This window comes from Cetorhinus maximus, unplaced genomic scaffold (assembly GCF_964194155.1).
Source record: "Cetorhinus maximus unplaced genomic scaffold, sCetMax3.hap1.1 HAP1_SCAFFOLD_125, whole genome shotgun sequence".
In the NCBI taxonomy this organism is placed as follows: Eukaryota; Metazoa; Chordata; class Chondrichthyes; order Lamniformes; family Cetorhinidae; genus Cetorhinus; species Cetorhinus maximus.
This window is the reverse complement of record NW_027596127.1, coordinates 234,852-252,183: the sequence shown is the minus strand read 5'-3', so window position 1 is coordinate 252,183 and position 17,332 is coordinate 234,852. Positions and strand designations below refer to the sequence as shown.

Genomic DNA, 17,332 nt, shown 5'->3' with positions numbered 1-17,332 from the left:
CAGTTTTGGAATCCGCATTATAGGAAGGATGTGATTGCACTAGAGGGAGTGCAGAGGAGATTTACCAGGATGTTGCCTGGGCTGGAGAATTTTAGTTATGAGGAGAGATTGGATAGACTGGGGTTATTTTCCCTGGAGCAGAGGAGATTGAGGGGGGACATGATTGAGGTGTATAAAATTATGAGGGGCATAGGTAGGGTAGACAGGAAGGAACTTTCCTCTTGGTGGAGGGATCAATGACCAGGGGACATAGATTTAAGGTAAGGGGCAGGAGGTTTAGAGGGGATGTGAGGAATAATTTTTTCCCCCAGAGGGTGGTGGGAATCTGGAACTTACTGTTTGAAAGTGTGGTAGAGGCAGAAACCCTCATAACGTTTAAGAAATATTTGGATGTGCACTTGCGATGCCATGGCATACAAGGCTATGGGCCTAGTGCTGGAAATGGGATTAGAATAGTTAGGTACTTGTTTGACCGGCGCAGACTCGATGGGTCAAAGGGCCTTTTTCTGTGCTGTCGACCTCTATGAATCTATGACAGTCACCTTTCTAGATCTCACACAGCCACACCTCACACAGCCTTCCAACCTTCTTTAAATATATTTTATCCCATTTTGAGGATTTGTAAATCCCAGTGTTCCCACTTGTTTTTAAAAGTTACTTCTCCCAGAATATAAAAGTCTTTCATGTCTTATTATGGCTGGCACATGTGGGAAAAAACTCTTGCCTTATTCATCTTGCCAGTTGTAAACATTTTCCATGTCCCTTTGAAAATCAAACACTTCCCCGCTTGCCTGTAAGTGCAAATTTCATTCACATGGTATCTGCTGACTTCACCCTAGCATTTCAAATGCTTATTTTGCACTGATATGATCCCAGCTGAGGTTACCCCTGGACAAGCCTGATCCCAGAGTGGAACCCAGCTTCATAGATCCTAACTTTTATTCTTTGTTTAGATAAATGGAGAGTAGCTACTGATAAGAGTCACAGAAGTCAGCTGGTGAACTTTTAACAAAGGAATAAAACATTTATTCAATAGGAAAAGATGAAATATTACAATACTCCTTCACCCACAGCTATACCTTTACAGATATATACAGATTTGTAAGGATAACACAAGCTACAAAAATGATCTTATATTTTAATGTTCCCAGTACATACACAGTTCATATAAATCTATGGCACCCTGTGGTCAGACACACCACACTCTGAAACCAAGTTACAGATGCCACCTGAACCAGATGCTATGGATCTCTCCTCATCCCCCCCCCCCCAGACACCAGTCACACCATAAGCCAATCCGTCTCACTGAACTCCGTCTTTCACACGAAGGTTTCCAATCACCTCTCTCCAAGAACTCGCCTTCGAATCTTCTCCCAAACCAACGCTTTCTCTCAGACGCCTTCCGCAAGGGTTCACCTCCAGGGTTTTGAACTCTCCTCCTGCTGTTCCTCTCCCCTGGGTCACCACATGCATTCAAGCTGTCTTCCACACATTCTCTCTCACTGACTCAGGTGTTAACCATGCCCATAGCAACGAGTTACAGACCTTCAGCCTTTTTTTGGACCTTCTTGTCTTTTGTAAGCTGTTCTCACTTTAAATTTGCTTTTTGCAGCTTTTGTCTCTTTAAATCTGAAGCTTGGAGCCTTTCTCTCTGCCCCTCACTTGTAACTTCACTTAACAGGACCTTTTCTAGGTTCCTATCCTTCCTTTGACTGTAAGGTCTGCTTGGGACTTTCTCCTGTTCCACTCCCCTGGATTCTTGGGGACCTTATTCTTTATCTTGGGGCTGGCTATCTGTCCCTTTTTCTCAAGGCTCTCCTGGCAGCTACTTTCAAAACCGACTGAACTCAACAGCTTCCAAATCAAACTGCTGTTTTCTAGTTTCTTCTGTGTGTGTTTGTGAGAGGGACCTGCCTCTCTGGACCCCTGTTGCAAGGCAACTTCACTGTTTTTTCTACTCTTGTTTGTTTGACTTAGCTTACAGCCGTAAAACTCTCATTAGAAATGCAAGTACCTTTTAAAGTGAAACTAAAATTCAATTTGACCTTTCTTAACACAGAGATGCAGAATTACAAATCAAATTTAAACATTAAAAAATACAAATACAAATACATTTTACTTAAACTATCTCTATTTCCTAACAATACCCCACTTCTTTGATAATTTAAAACTTGCAGCCTAATTGCCTCTAGTTTAATTAAATTAGCCCCACATAAGAACCATACACACGCACACACACACACACACACATAGTCAATGGTAACCCCCAGGATGTTGATCGTGGGGGGTTCAGTGATGGTAATGCCATTGAACATCAAGGGGCGATGGTTGGATTCTCTCTTCTTGGAGATGGTCATTGCCTGATACTTGTGTAGCGCGAATGTTACTTGCCACTTATCATCCCAAGCCTGGATATTGTCCAGGTCTTGCTGCATTTGGACATGAGCTGCTTCAGGATCTGAGGAGTCGCGAATGGTGCTGAACATTGTGCAATCATCAGTGAACATCCCCACTTCTGACATTATGATGGAAGAAAGGTCATTGAAGAAGCAGCTGTAGATGGTTGGGCCGTGAGGAACTCCTGCAGTGATATCCTGGAGCTGAGATGACTGATCTCCAACAACCACAACCATCTTCCTTTGTGCTGTGTATGACTCCAACCAGCGGAGAGTTTTCCCCCGGATTCCCATTGACTCCAGTTTTGCTCGGGCTCCTTGATGCCACACTCAGTCAATGCAGCCTTGATGCCAAGGGCAGTCACTCTCACCTCACATCAGGAGTTCAGCTCTTTTGTCTATCTTTGAACCAATGCTGTAATGAAGTCAGGAGCTGAGTGGCCCTGGCGAAACCCAAACTGGGCATCAGTGAGCAGGTTATTGCTAAGCAAGTGCCGCTTGATAGCACTGTTGATGACCCCTTCCATTGCTTTACTGATGATCAAGAGTAGGCTGATGGGGCGGTAATTGGCCGGGTTGGATGGCTCAAAATCCTGGAACTCCCTTCCTAACCGTGCTGTGGCTGTACCTACACCACATGGACTGCAGCGGATCAAGAAAGCAGCTCACCACCACCTTCTCAAGGGCAACTAGGGATGGGCAATAAATGCTGGTCCTGCCTGCGAAGCCCAGATCCCGTGAATGAATTTTTAAAAATCCAAAAAGGAAACATAAAATTGGCAGAAAAAGCAGCAAGCCTGAGGATTGGGAGTAGATGGGAATTCAGCAAAAGTGGACAAAAAGATTGATCACGAAGGGGAAAATGGAGCATGAGAGTAAACTTACAACGAACATAAAAAACTGACTGTAAACGCTTCTATAAATATGTGAAGGGAGAAGGATTAGCAAAGACAAATGTAGGTCCCTTACAGTCAGAAACGGGGGAAATTATAATGGGGAACAAAGAAATGGCTGAAGAATTGAACACGTATTTTGGTTCTGTCTTCACAAAAGAGGACACAAATAATTTCCCAGAAATGTTAGGGAACCAAGGGTCTTGTGAGAGGGAGAAATTGAAGAAAATCAGTATTAGTAAAAAAAATGGTGCTAGAGAAATTAATGGGGTTAAAGGCTGAGAAATCTCCAAGGCCTGATAGCCTACACCCCAGAGCACTAAGGGAAGTGGCTCTGGAAATATTGGATATGTATATATTGGAAATATACTCTGGAGTAAATATATCGGATATAGACTCTGGAGCGGTTCCTACTGATTGGAGGGTGGCAAATGTAACCCGACTATTTAAAAAAGGAAGGAGAGAAAAAACAGAGAATTTACAGACCAGTTTGCCTAACATCAGTAGTGGGGAAAATGCTAAGGTCTATTATAAAAGACGTGGTAACAGAACACTTGGAAAGCATTAACGGGATTAGACAAAGTCAGCATGGGCTTATTAAAGGGAAATCATGCTTAACTAAACTGCTGGAGTTTTTTGAGGATGTAACTAGTAGAATAGATAAGGGAGAACCAGTGGATGTGGTGTATTTGGATTTCAGGAAGACTTTTAATAAGGTCTCACATAAGAGGCTAGTGGGCAAAATCAAAGCACATGGGATCGGGGGTAATATACTGGCATGGATTGAGAATTGGTTGACAGACCTGAAACAGCGTGGGAATAAATGGGTCTTTTTCTGGATGGTAGGCGTACTAGTGGTGTACTGCAGGGATCAGTGCTTGTGCCCCAGGTATTCATGATATATATAAATGACTTGGATGAGGAAACCAAATGCAATATTTCCAAGTTTGCTGATGACACAAAACTGGGCGGGGTTGTGAGTTGTGAGGAGGATGCAAGGAGGCTTCAGGGCGATTTAGAAAAGAATGTGTGGGCAAACACATGGCAGATGCAGTATAACATGGATAAATGTGAAGTTATACGCTTTGGTGTGAAAAACAGAAAGGCAGGGTGTTACTTAAATGGCGATATATTGGGAAATTTGGATGTACAAAGGGATCTTGGTGTCCTTGTGTACACCAGTCAATGAGAGTAAACCGGCAGGTGCAGCAAGCAATTAGGAAGGCAAATGGTATGTTGGCCTTCATTGCAATAGGATTTGAGTTCAGAAGTAGAGATGTCTTACTGCAGTTATACAAGGCCTTGGTGAGACCACAATAGAGTATTGTGTGCAATTCTGGTCTCCCTACCTAAGAAGGGATATACTTGCCGTTGAGAGTTCACTAGGCTGATACCGGGGATGGCAGGACTGTCGTATGAGTAGAGATTGGTTTGATTGGGCCTGTATTTACTAGAATTTAGAAGAATGAGAGGGGACCTGGCTGAAACATATAAAATTCTTACAGGGTTAGACAGACTAGATGCAGGGAGAATGTTTCCCCTGGTTGGGGAGTCTAGAACCAGGGGCCACAGTGTCATGATATGGGACAGGCCATTTAGGACTGAGATGAGGAAAAATGTCTTCACTCAGAGGGCGGTCAACTTATGGAATTCCCTACCACAGAAGGCTGTGGAGGCCGGGTCACTGAGTATATTCAAGAAAGAAATGGATCATTTCTGCAGTAAATGTGTTGTAGGTATACCCGCAGTGCATTCTGTAGCTGTTTGATTCTAAAGTATTCCTAATTCTCTGCCTGACATATTCTTTATGTTTTGAATCAGGGATCTATTCCTGCTTTAGGGATTAAGGAGTGAAGGGTATGTCAGCCTGCAAGTTACAGATTTTGTTGGTATAACAGTTATGCTGCTGCTGATGACCCATAGTGAATCAACAATGTGGTTTAGGTCTGGGTTGGGGTGGCTGGTCTTCTTCTCTAAAGGATATTAGTAAATCAGTGGGACTTCTTACGATTACTTGGAGCGTTGGTCATTTTTCTGATACTTTACCACAAATTGAATGATTTGATGAATTCCATTGCACAGTGCCGCATTAACATTCAAATTCCTTGAAATGGTTCTGATTGTTGGACTAACTTTTGATTTAGATTTAATTTTCACTTTTTATTTCATTTTCGCTTCACTTTCCAATTCCTTCCTGTTCTCCAGGGTGAAAGACCCATTCCTCCAGCTGGAGTTTCCCGAGGGAATGTGCCTGCATCTGAGCAACAGTCATTACCAAATGTCAGGTATGGGCTCTAGGGGAACCAAACAGCCTGAGTTTAATGTTCTAATATAGTTCTTTGTTCATGTTTTTATACTGGATCACAAATATGATGGATTTTAAAAAGGTTAAACAGATTTTCTTTATTCATTATTCAGATTTATCTACAAATGAGAATTCATCATGTACATTAATTTTAAATCCCCTAGGCTGAATGATGTTTAACCCATGGTACAGAAAGAAAATATGATGATTATTTGTCATTTGAAAACTTAACTAAGTGCCGGAGAAGTTGTGCAGAATTGAAATCTAGGAAATGTAATAGTGGTGGTGTGTTACGGATCATTTGAAATCTGAGATGCTGTGGCAGCATGCACTTTCACATCCATGTTGTAGTCGGGAGTTAAGGACAATGATGGTAGAGGCTTCAACTTTCTTTCCATCATATGGTTGACCAGGAATCTCTGCCACTCTTACCACCTGTCATTGGTGTGTGTTGTATGTTTACAAAATTGTGAGGGGTATAGACAGTTTACAAAATTGTGAGGGGTATAGACAGAGTAAATGCGAGTAGGCTCTTTCCACTTAGATTAGGAGAAATAAACACGAGAGGACATGGCTTTAGGGTGAAAGGGGAAAGGTTTAGGGGGAACATTAGGGGGAACTTCTTCACCCAGAGAGTGGTGAGAGTGTGGAACGAGCTACCATCTGACGTGGTAAATGCGGGCTCACTCTTAAGTTTGAAGAATAAATTAGATAGATACATGGATGGGAGAGGTCTGGAAGGTTATGGACTAGGTGCAGGTCAATGGGACTAGCGGAATAATATTTCGGCACAGACTAGAAGGGCCGAATGGCCTGTTTTCTGTGCTGTAGTGTTCTATGGTTCTATGGTTCTGCAGCTGTGAGGAGGGATTACTAAATGAAGCATCAAATGAGGCCATATGGGTTGAGCTCAGAAATAAAAAAGGGGCAGCCACACTGCTGCTAGGAGTGTACTATAGACCCCCGAATAGTGGAAGGGAGTTAGAAGAGCAAATATGTAGACAGATTTCTGAGTGCAAAACAATAGGGCAGTATTGTTGGGCATTCAACTACCTGAATATCAACTGGGGTATGAACAGTGTGAAGGACATAGTGGGTGCAAAATTCTTGAACTGCATTCAAGAGAGCTTTTTTAGCCAGCATGTAACAAGTGCAATGAGAGGGGATGCAATTCTAGATTTAGTCTGAGGAAATGAAGCTGGGGAAGTGGATGAAGTAGCAGTGGGGACGATTTTGGAGATTGTGACCATAATATGGGAGAAGGCAAATTTTACAAAGCTGACAGGTGAGCTAGTGAGAGTGGACTGGATACAGTTATTAGGACGAAAAACTGTCATCAGTGGGAGGCATTCAAAGGCGAGATTCTACGGGCACAGTGTAGTCATGACCGCAAAAGAAGAAGGGTGGTACTGGCAAATCTAGAGCCCCCTGGTTAACTGGAAGCATACAGGCCAAGCTAAAGCAAAAAAAGAAAGCTCATGACAGCCACACAAGACTTAATACTATAGAAAGTCCAGAGGAGTATAGAAAGTACAGGGGTGAAGTAAAAATGGAAATTAGGAAAGCAAAGAGCAAATCAGCGGAGGCATTAGTGGAGTACAGAAAGTGCAGGGTGGAGCTTAAGAAAACAATTAGGAGAGCAAAGAGGGGATATGAAAAAGCTCTGGCTGGTAAAAGTGGAGAAAATCCCAAGATATTCTATAAGTATATCAATGGGAAGAGGATAACCAGGGAAAGAGTAGGGCCCATTAGGGACCAAGGGGGCAATCTATGGGTGGAGCCAGAGGACATCGCTCTGGAATGCACTGCCTAGGAGGGTTGCCTCACATCCTTTAAAAAATATCTGGATGAGCACTTGGCACGTCATAACATTCAAGGCTATGGGCCAAGTGCTGGTAAATGGGATTAGGTAGGTAGGTCAGGTGTTTCTCACGTGTCGGTGCAGACTCGATGGGCTGAAGGGCCTCTTCTGCACTGTGTGATTCTGTGAAAGAGAGGATACAAAAATTGGCAGATAAAATCAAAGAAAATACTAAGATGTTTTACCTGTATGTTAAGAGCAAGAGAATAACTAAGAAAAAAAAGTAGGGCCTGTCAGAGATGTACACGGTAACTTGTGGGTTGATGTTTCCTCATGTGGGAGAATCTAGAACTTGGGGTCACTGTTTAACAAGAAGGGGTCGCTCATTTAAGACAGAGATGAAGCGAATTTGTTTCTCCCGGAAGGTTGTGAGTCTTTGGATCTCTCTTCCTCAGCCTTACAAAGCCTCAGCAGCACGTCCCTGCTTTGATATTCTAGTCCTCTCGAAATAAATGGCAACATTGCATTTGCCTTCCTAACTACCGACTCAACCTGCAAGTTAACCTTAAGAGAATCCTGGACTAGGACTCCCAAGTCCCTTTGCACTCCAGATTTCTGAATTCTCTCCCCATTTAGAAAATAGTCTATGCCTCTATTCTTTCTACCAAAGTGCATCACCTCACATTTGCCCACGTTGTATTCCATCTGCCACTTCTTTGCCCATTCTCCTAACCTGTCCAAATCCTTCTGCAGCCTCCCCGCCTCCTCAATACTACGTGTCCCTCCACCTATCTTTGTATCATCTGCAAACTTAGCCGGAATGCCCTCAGTTCCTTCATCTAGATCATTAATGTATAAAGTGAAAAGTTGTGGTCCCAACACTGACCCCTGCGGAACTCCACTAGTCACCGGCCGCCATCCTGAGAAGGACCCCCTTATCCCCACTGTCTGCCTCCTGCCAGACAGCCAATCTTCTATCCATGCTAGTACCTTGCCTCTCACACCATGGGCTGTTATCTTACTGAGCAGCCTCCTGTGCGGCACCTTGTCAAAGGCCTTCTGGAAGTCCAAGTAGATAACATCCATTGGCTCTCCTTTGTCTAACCTACTCGTTACCTCCTCAAAGAATTCTAACAGACTTGACAGGCATGACCTCCCCTTGATGAAACCATGCTGACTTTGCCCAATTTTACCATGCACTTCCAAGTATTCTGAAATCTCATCCTTAATAATGGACTCTAAAATCTTACCAATGACCGTGGTCAGGCTAATCGGCCTGTAATTTCCCGTCTTTTGCCTCACTCCCTTCTTAAACAGAGGGGGTTACATTAGCGATTTTGCAGTCCTCTGGGACCCTCCCTGACTCCAGTGATTCCTGAAAGATCACCACTAACGCCTCCACTATCTCTTCAGCTATCTCTTTCAGAACTCTGGGGTGTAATCCATCTGGTCCAGGTGATTTATCCACCTTCAGACCTTTCAGTTTTCCTAGCACCTTCTCTTTGGTAATGGCCACCATTACCTCCGACCACCGACCCCGTCGGCCCCCCGACCCTCTTGAACTTTGGGGATGTCACTCGTGTCTTCCACTGTGAAGACTGACGCAAAGTACCTATTCAGTTCCCCCGCCATTTCTTTGTTCCCCACTACTACTTCTCCAGCGTTAATCCAGAGATTACAACCCGAGAGATCTTGCTTTTTAGTCGACTGCCTAACTCCCTGAATTCTTGATGCAAAACATCATCCCTCTTTCTACCTATGTCATTGGTACCAACATGTACCATGACCTCTGCCTTATCACCCTCCCACTTCTCTAAATGTGCTATCCACGATGCTCTCAGACTTGCAGATGTTCCACAGTGTCCCCAGCCGCTGTTCCAGCTCTGAAACCCGAGCTTCCAGGAGCTGCAGCTGGACACACTTCCTGCATACATGCTGGTCCCGGGCACTGGAAATGTCCCCAGCTTCCCACATGGAGCACGAGGAGCACACCACGGCTTTGAGCTTTCCTGCCATGGCTTATCCCTTTAAATTAAACCTTTTAAATCAGTTACTCTAGGGCCCTTCTTTCCTGATCCTCATTACTATAGAATATACAAACTATAAACCACAAAAAGTCATTAAATTATTAGCGATTAAAGTAGTAAATATATACCCGACCTTACCCACTACTTACCAGTCACTCCTTTCCCCTGTAGCCTCTACTGCTGTAGCAGGGCAAGACCACTCTCTGAAGATTTAAGAAGTTGGATAGCAAGGGAAAAATGCAAAGAGCACCTCTTCCCCTCTGCACTGAATTCCCACTGTGCACCAAATTGCCAATACCCACTCTGGCTGTGTCTCACTCAGGATGAGATCGTTCCCCTGTTCTCAGCATCTACCCTGTCAAGCCTCTTAATATGTTATATGTTTCAATAAGATCACCTTTCATTCTTCTAAAAAAGAGATGGAAAATGGGATTAATTTTGGATTGATGAGATTATGGGAAGCAAGTGGGGCAGTGGGATTTGTTATCTCCAAAGCGGCAGCATAGATGCTAATGGTTGGATGGTACTGCTGTTTTACACAGCTTCCACTGGAAAAGTGAGCTTGATTGGTTAAATAATTCATTATTTCTCCTTTTTATGTACTTATCCACGCAATTTGTTCTTTATAATTGGGAGCTATATTATAGAACTAACGGTTAATCAATGATATTTAATATAATGAATGATTTATTGAAACATTTTTCAGCTAAGGAGATCTATTAACTTTTCTTTTTTGTTTTGGTACTGTTTCCACTAGATCAAAACCAGTAGCGCATGTGTCACGATGCTATGATAGTGACAGTTTCACGCCATCTGTAGATATGCAGCACATTGAACAGACTCCTGAGAGGATCTATTATCATAAACAAAGCCGCAACTCAGCGGGTAGGTGCATCAGGGATCCCATGTCCCGGAGTTCAGCACTACGGAGGCAAGCTGTTGAAAACTGGCACCAGAGGCCGTATCGTAACAGCACAGAGGGAGAAGAAGGTGATGTGTCAGATGCAGGATCCAGAACAACAGAATCTGAGGCGGAAGCTTGGGAACCAGAAAGTAAAAGTTCAGCAGAGCTACAGAAATTTGGATCGAATCGTGTCAGAGCTTACCGACTGAGTACGAGTAAGTACTACACTCTACTCTGATATTGTGAAACCATTGAAACCAATATCCATGTATGACATGTTATATTCTACACATTCCAATGAGAAAGGAAAATTCCAAGGGGAGGGCCCGCCATCTGTGGTTCACTAAAAAAGTTAAAGACAGTATCAAACTTAAAGAAAAAGATGGGTGACAGGTCAGAAGATTGGAAAGAATATAGGGAACAGCAAAAAATGATAAAAAGATTAATAAGGAGGGAAAAATTAGATTATGAGAGAAAACTAGCTAGCAATATAAAGATGTATAGTAAGAGTTTCTATAGATATTTAAATAAGAAAAGTGTTAACAAAGTGAGTGTTGGTCCTGCAGAGAGTGCGTCTGGGGAATTGGTAATAGAAAGTAGGGAGATGGCAGACGAATTAAAAAGATATTTTGCTTTGGTCTTCACTACAGAGGACACAAGTAACATCCTGGATGTTGTAAATCAGGAAATGGAAGGGAGGGAGGAACTCGGGGAAAATTACAATTACCAGGGAAGTGGTATTAAGCAAATTGTTAGGGTGTGGGCTTCGCTGGCTGGGCCAGCATTTATTGCCCGTCCCTTGTTGCCCTTGAGAAGGTGGTGGTGAGCTGCCTTCTTGAACCACTCCAGTCTATGTGGTGTAGGAACACCCACAGTGCTGCTAGGGAGGGAGTTCCAGGATTTTGACCAAGCGACAGTGAAGGAACGGCGATATATTTCCAAGTCAGGATGGTGAGTGACTTAAAGGGGAACTTCCAGGTGGTGGTGTTCCCATGTAACTGCTGCCCTTGTCCTTCTAGATGGTAATAGTCGTGGGTTTGGAAGGTGCTGTCGAAGGAGCCTTGGTGAATTCCTGCAGTGCATCTTGTAGATGGTACACACTGCTGCCACTGTGCATCGGTGGTGGAGGGAGTGAATGTTTGTGGATGTGGTGCCAATCAAGCGGCTGCTTTGTCCTGGATGGTGTCCAGCTTCTTCAGTGTTGTGGGAGCTGCACTCATCCAGGCAAGTGGGGAGTATTCCACCACACTCCTGATTTGTGCCGTGTAGATGGTGGACAGACTTTGAGGAATCAAGAGGTGAGTTACTTGTCGCACTATTCCTAGCCTCTGACCTGCTCTTGTAGCCACAGTATTTATTTGGCTAGTCCAGTTCAGTTTCTGGTCAATGGTAACCCCCAGGATGTTGATAGTGGGGGATTCAGTGATGGTAATGCCACTGAACATCAAGGGGCGATGGTTGGGTTCTCTCTTGTTGGGGATGGTCAGTGCCTGACATTTGTGTGGCGTGAATGTTACTTGCCACTTGTCAGCCCCGAGCCTGGATATTGTCCAAGTCTTGTTGCATTTGGACATGGGCTGCTTCAGTATCTGAGGAGTCGTGAATGGTGCTGAACATTGTTCAATCATCAGTGCACATCCCCGCTTCTGACATAATGATGGAAGGAAGGTCATTGAAGAAGCAGCTGGAGATGGTTGTGCTGAGGACGCTACTCTGAGGAACTCCTGCAGTGATGCCCTGGAGCTGAGATGACTGACCTCCAACAGCCACAATCATCTTTCTTTGTGCTAGGTATGGCTCCAACCAGCTGAGAGTTTTCCCCCGATTCCCATTGACTCCTGTTTTGCTAGGGCTCCTTGATGCCACACTCTGTCAAATGCTGCCTTGATGTCAAGGGCAGTCACTCTCACCTCACCTCAGGAGTTCAGCTCTTTTGTCCATGTTTGAACCAAGGCTGTAATGAGGTCAGGAGCTGAGTGACCCTGGCGAAAGCCAAACTGATCGTCAGCAAGCAAGTTATTGCTAAGCAAGTCTACTTGATAGCACTGTTGATGACCCCTTCCATTACTTTACAGATGATCGAGAGTAGACTGCTGGAGCGGTAATTGGCCAGTTGGATTTGTCCTTTTAGTGTACAGGACATACCTGGGCAATTTTCCACATAGCCGGGTAGATGCCATGTTGCAGTTGTACTGGAAGAGTTTGGCAAGGGGCGCGGCAAGTTCTGGAGCACAAGTCTGAAGAATAGTACTGACGTACTATTGCCAGAATATTGTCAGGGCCCATAGCCTTTGCAGTATCCAGTGCCTTCAGCCATTTCTTGATATTACGTGGAGTGAATTGAATTGGCTGAAGACTGACATCTGTGATGCTGGGGACCTCCAGAGGAGGCCGAGATGGATCATCCACTCAGCACTTTTGGCTGAAGATTGTAGCAAATGCTTCAGCCTTGTCTTTTGCACAGATGTGTTGGGTTCCTCCATCATTGAGGATGGGGATATTTGTGGAGCCTCCTCCTCCAGTGAGTTGTTTAATTGTCCACCACTATTCACAACTGGATGTGGCAGGACTGCAGAGCTTAGATCTGATCCGTTGGTTGTGGGATTGCTTAGCCCTGTCTATCATTTGCTGTTTATGCTGTTTGGCACACAAGCAGTCCCGTGTTATAGCTTCACCAGGTTGACATCTCATTTTCAGGTATGCCTGGTGCTGTCCCTGGCATGCCCTGAAACCAAGGTTGATCTACTGGCTTGATGGTAATGGTAGAGTGGGGCTATGCCAGGCCATGAGGTTACAGAATGTGTTTGAGTACAATTCTGCTGCTGGTGGCCCACAGCGCCTCATGGATGCCCAGTTTTGAGTTGCTAGATCTGTTCAAAATCTATCCCATTTAGCACAGTGGTAGTGCCACACAACACGATGGAGGGACTCCTCAATGTGAAGGCGGGACTTCATCTCATGCGGTGGCCATAGAAACATAGAAAATAGGAGCAGGAGTAGGCTATTCGGCTCTTTGAGCCTGCTCCACCTTCATTATTATCATGGCTGATCATCCAATAGCCTGCTCCCGCTTTCTCCCCATATGTCTGGATCCCCTTCGCCCCAAGAGCTATATCTAACTCCTTCTTGAAAACATACAATGTTTTGGCCTCAACTACTTTCTGTGGTAGCGAATTCCACAGGCTCACCACTCTCTGGGCAAAGAAATTTCTCCTCATCTCAGTATTAAATGGTCTACCCCGTTTCCTCAGACTGTGAACCCTGGTTCTGGACTCCCCCACCATCAGGAACATCCTTCCTGCATCTACCCTGTCTAGTCCTGTTAGAATTGTATAGGTTTCTATGAGATCCCCCCTCATTCTTCTGAACTCCAGCAAATATAATCCTAACCGACTCAATCTCTCCTCAAATGTCAGTCCCGCCATCCCAGGAATCAGTCTGGTAAACCTTCGCTGCACTCCCTCTATAGCAAGAACATCCTTCCTCAGATAAGGAGACCAAAACTACACACAATATTCCAGGTGTGGTCTCACCAAGGCCTGTACAATTGCAGCAAGACATCCCTGCTCCTGTACTCGAATCCTCCCGCTATGAAGGCCAACATACTATTTGCCTTCTTTGCTGCCTGCTGCACCTGCATACTTACCTTCAGCGACTGGTGTACAAGGACACCCTGGTCTTGTTGTACATTCCCCGCTCTCAATTTATAGCCATTCAGATGTGTTGGAGATTAATCACGCCGAGGCATCATTTCGTACATAGAAACCCCATTTATTACTTGTGCACAAGGGAGAACAATACAGCGAGAGCTATTGTACCGTCTCAAAGCAGAATACACAAACACTTACTTAAAAGCATTTTACAACCAATCAGTAAATTTTGCACATCTCAATCCACTTATTTGCATATGTTAACTGACCAATCCATGTTCCAGTAAATTTCCATTCCTACACAAGTGCAGTTGTTTATAATTTGACTATCACAACTTTGATTACATTCAGCCCAAGAGATAGAGAAATGGAATGTCTCAAGGCCCATCCTGCTATAGTGGTCAGACAATATGCTATTGTTCTTCAAGGTTTCTCATTTTTCTCTTAGGCCTAAGCATTTAATTCAATTTCTCCATTCACCCTTTCAATACTGAGTGGGCTCCCTATAGTTGTCGAGGCCACCACAGATGCTTTCCTGTTTTTGCTACCAAAGTGGATAACCTCACACTTATCTACATTATACTGCATCTGCCATGCATTTGCCCACTCACTCAGCTTGACCAAATCACACTGAAGCATCTCTATATCCTCCTCACAGCTCACCCTCCCACCCAGCTTTGTGTCATCTGCAAATCTGGAGATATTACATTTAGCTCCCTCATCTAAATCATTAATATATATTGTGAATAGCTAGGGTCACAGCACCGATCCCTGTGATACCCCACTAGTCACTGCCTGCCATTCGGAAAAAGACCCGTTTATTCCGACTCTTTGACTCCTTTCTACCAACCAGTTTTCTATCCATCTCAATACACTACCCCCAATCCCATGCACTTTAATTTTACACGTTAATCTCTTATGTGGGGCTTTGTCGAAAGCCTTCTGAAAGTCCAAATAAACCACATCCACTGGCTCCCCCTCATCAATTCTACTAGTTACATTCTCAAAAAATTCCAGTAGATTTGTCAAGCACCTTTTCATAAATCCGTGCTGACTCTGTCCAATTCTGTCACTGTTTTTCCAAGTGCTCAGCTATTTAATCTTTTATAATGGACTCTATAATTTTCCCTACTACCGACGTCAGGCTGACTGGTCTATAATTCCCTGTTTTCTCTCTACCTCCCTCTTTAGCTATCCTCCAATCTATAGGAACCGTTCCAGAGTCTATAGAATCTCGGAAGATGACCACCAATGCATCCACTATTTCTAGGGCCACTTCCTTAAGCACTCTGGGATGTAGATTATCAGGCCCTGGGGATTTATCGACCTTCAATCCCATCAATTTCCCCAAAACCATATCCCTACTAATACTGATTTCTTTCAGTTCCTCCCTCTCACTAAACCCTGTGTTCCCCAACATTTCTGGTATGTTATTTGTGTCCATCTTTGTGAAGACAGAACCAAAGTATGTATTTAGTTGGTCAGCCATTTCTTTGTTCCCCATTATAAATTCCCCTGTTTCAGACTGTAAGGGACCTACATTGGTCTTCACCAATCTTTTTCTCTTCACATACCTATAAAAACTTTCACAGTCGGTTTTAATGTTCCCCGCAAGCTTACTCTCGTACTCTATTTTCCCCTTCTTAATCAATCCCTTGGTCCTCCTTTGATGAATCCTAAAGTTCTTCCAATCCTCAGGTCTGTTGTCTTTTCTGGCCAATTTGTATGCCTCTTCCTTGGATCTAATACTTTCTCTAATTTCCCTTGTAAGCCATGGTTTGGCCACCTTTCCTATTTTACTTTTGCGGCAGAATGCTCCTCGTGTTAAGGCACAAAGCCTTAAGGCTTGTCTTTTTAACATTACCTGTCCTGTTCCCACTATTTTTGACTGAGGCCCTGTTTGATTCTTACCCTTGATTTCTCTGCCTATCACTTTTCTTATTCCCTTTTCTGTCTTTTGTTCTTGTCCTTAATTCCCCCTCCTCTGACTCCTTGCATAGGTTCCCATCCCAGGAATAAACAATTGTTGCAGTTCACCCATGCGCTCTTTGAACGTTTGCCATTGCCTATCCACCGTCATCCCTTTAAGTAAGGTTTCCCAATCCATCATAGCCAACTCGCGTCTCATCCCATCGTATTTTCCTTTGTTAGGATTCAGAACCCTAGTCTCAGAATCAACTGCATCATTCTTCATCTTAATGAAGAATTCTATCATATTATGGTCGCTCATCCCCAAGGGGCCTCGCACAACTAGATTGCCAATTATTCCTTTCTCATTACACAATACCCAGTCTAGGATGGCCTGTTCTCTTGTTGGTTCCTCAACATATTGGTCCAGAAAACCATCCCGTATACACTTCAGGAATTCCTCCTCTACGGTACTGTTACTAATTTGATTTGCCCAATCTATATGCAGATTAAAGTCATCCATAATTACAGATGTTCCTTTATTACATGTGTCTCTAATTTCCTGTTTAATGCCATTCCCAGCATCACCACTGCAGTTTGGGGATCTATATACAACCCCTACTAATGTTTTTTGCCCCTTAGTGTTTCTCAGCTCTACCCATACAGATTCCACATCGTCGGAGCTCATATCTTTCCTCACTATTGCGTTAATTTCCCCTTTGACCAGCAATGCAACTCCACCGCCTTTTCCTTTTTGTCTGTCCTTCCTAATTACTGAATACGCCTGGATGCCATGTCTCCGTAATCCCGACTACATCATACCTGTTTACATCTATTTGCGCAGTTAATTCATCCACTTTATTGCGAATGCTCCTTGTGCTAAGGCACAAAGCCTTAAGGCTTGTCTTTTTAACATTACTTGTCCCATTCCCACTATTTTTCACTGAGGCCCTGTTTGATTCTTACCCTTGATTTCTCTGCCTATCACTTTTCTTATTCCCCTTTCTGCCTTTTGTTCTTGTCCTTGATTCCCCCTCCTCTGACTCCTTGCATAGGTTCCCACCCCCTGCCAATTTAGTTTAAACCCTCCCCAACCACTCTAGCAAATATTCCCCCCAGGACATCAGTCCCAGTCAGGGACAAATGCATCTGCAGCAGGCAGGTTGGAATGGATGAGGTCATTATGTTTGACCCTCTTGTTGGTTCCCTGACCCCCAGCCGCATCGGCTATGTCATTTGGGACTCGGCCAGCAGTAGCGCTACCGAGCCACTCTTGGTGATGAGACAGGACATACCAAAGACTGGTGGAGTCTGGGACATTATCACAGAATCACAGTGCAGAAGAGGCCCTTCGGCCCATCGAGTCTGCACTGACACGTGAGAAACACCTGACCTACCTACCTAATCCCATTTACCAGCACTTAGCCCATCGCCTTGAATGTTGTGAC

At 44.1% G+C, this 17,332-nt stretch overlaps 1 protein-coding gene across 3 annotated transcripts in view; it reads left to right on the top strand.

Annotated features, from left to right (window-relative positions):
* The window catches only part of fbxo41 (F-box protein 41), a 262,069-nt gene that overhangs the window by 62,163 nt on the left and 182,574 nt on the right, over positions 1–17,332 (top strand). For all 3 annotated transcript variants that reach the window (XM_078534849.1, XM_078534847.1, XM_078534848.1), the window contains exons 4-5: positions 5,495–5,574; positions 10,180–10,541. In XM_078534849.1, coding sequence (XP_078390975.1) covers positions 5,495–5,574; positions 10,180–10,541 — 442 coding nt within the window. The remainder of the gene's footprint in view (positions 1–5,494; positions 5,575–10,179; positions 10,542–17,332) is intronic.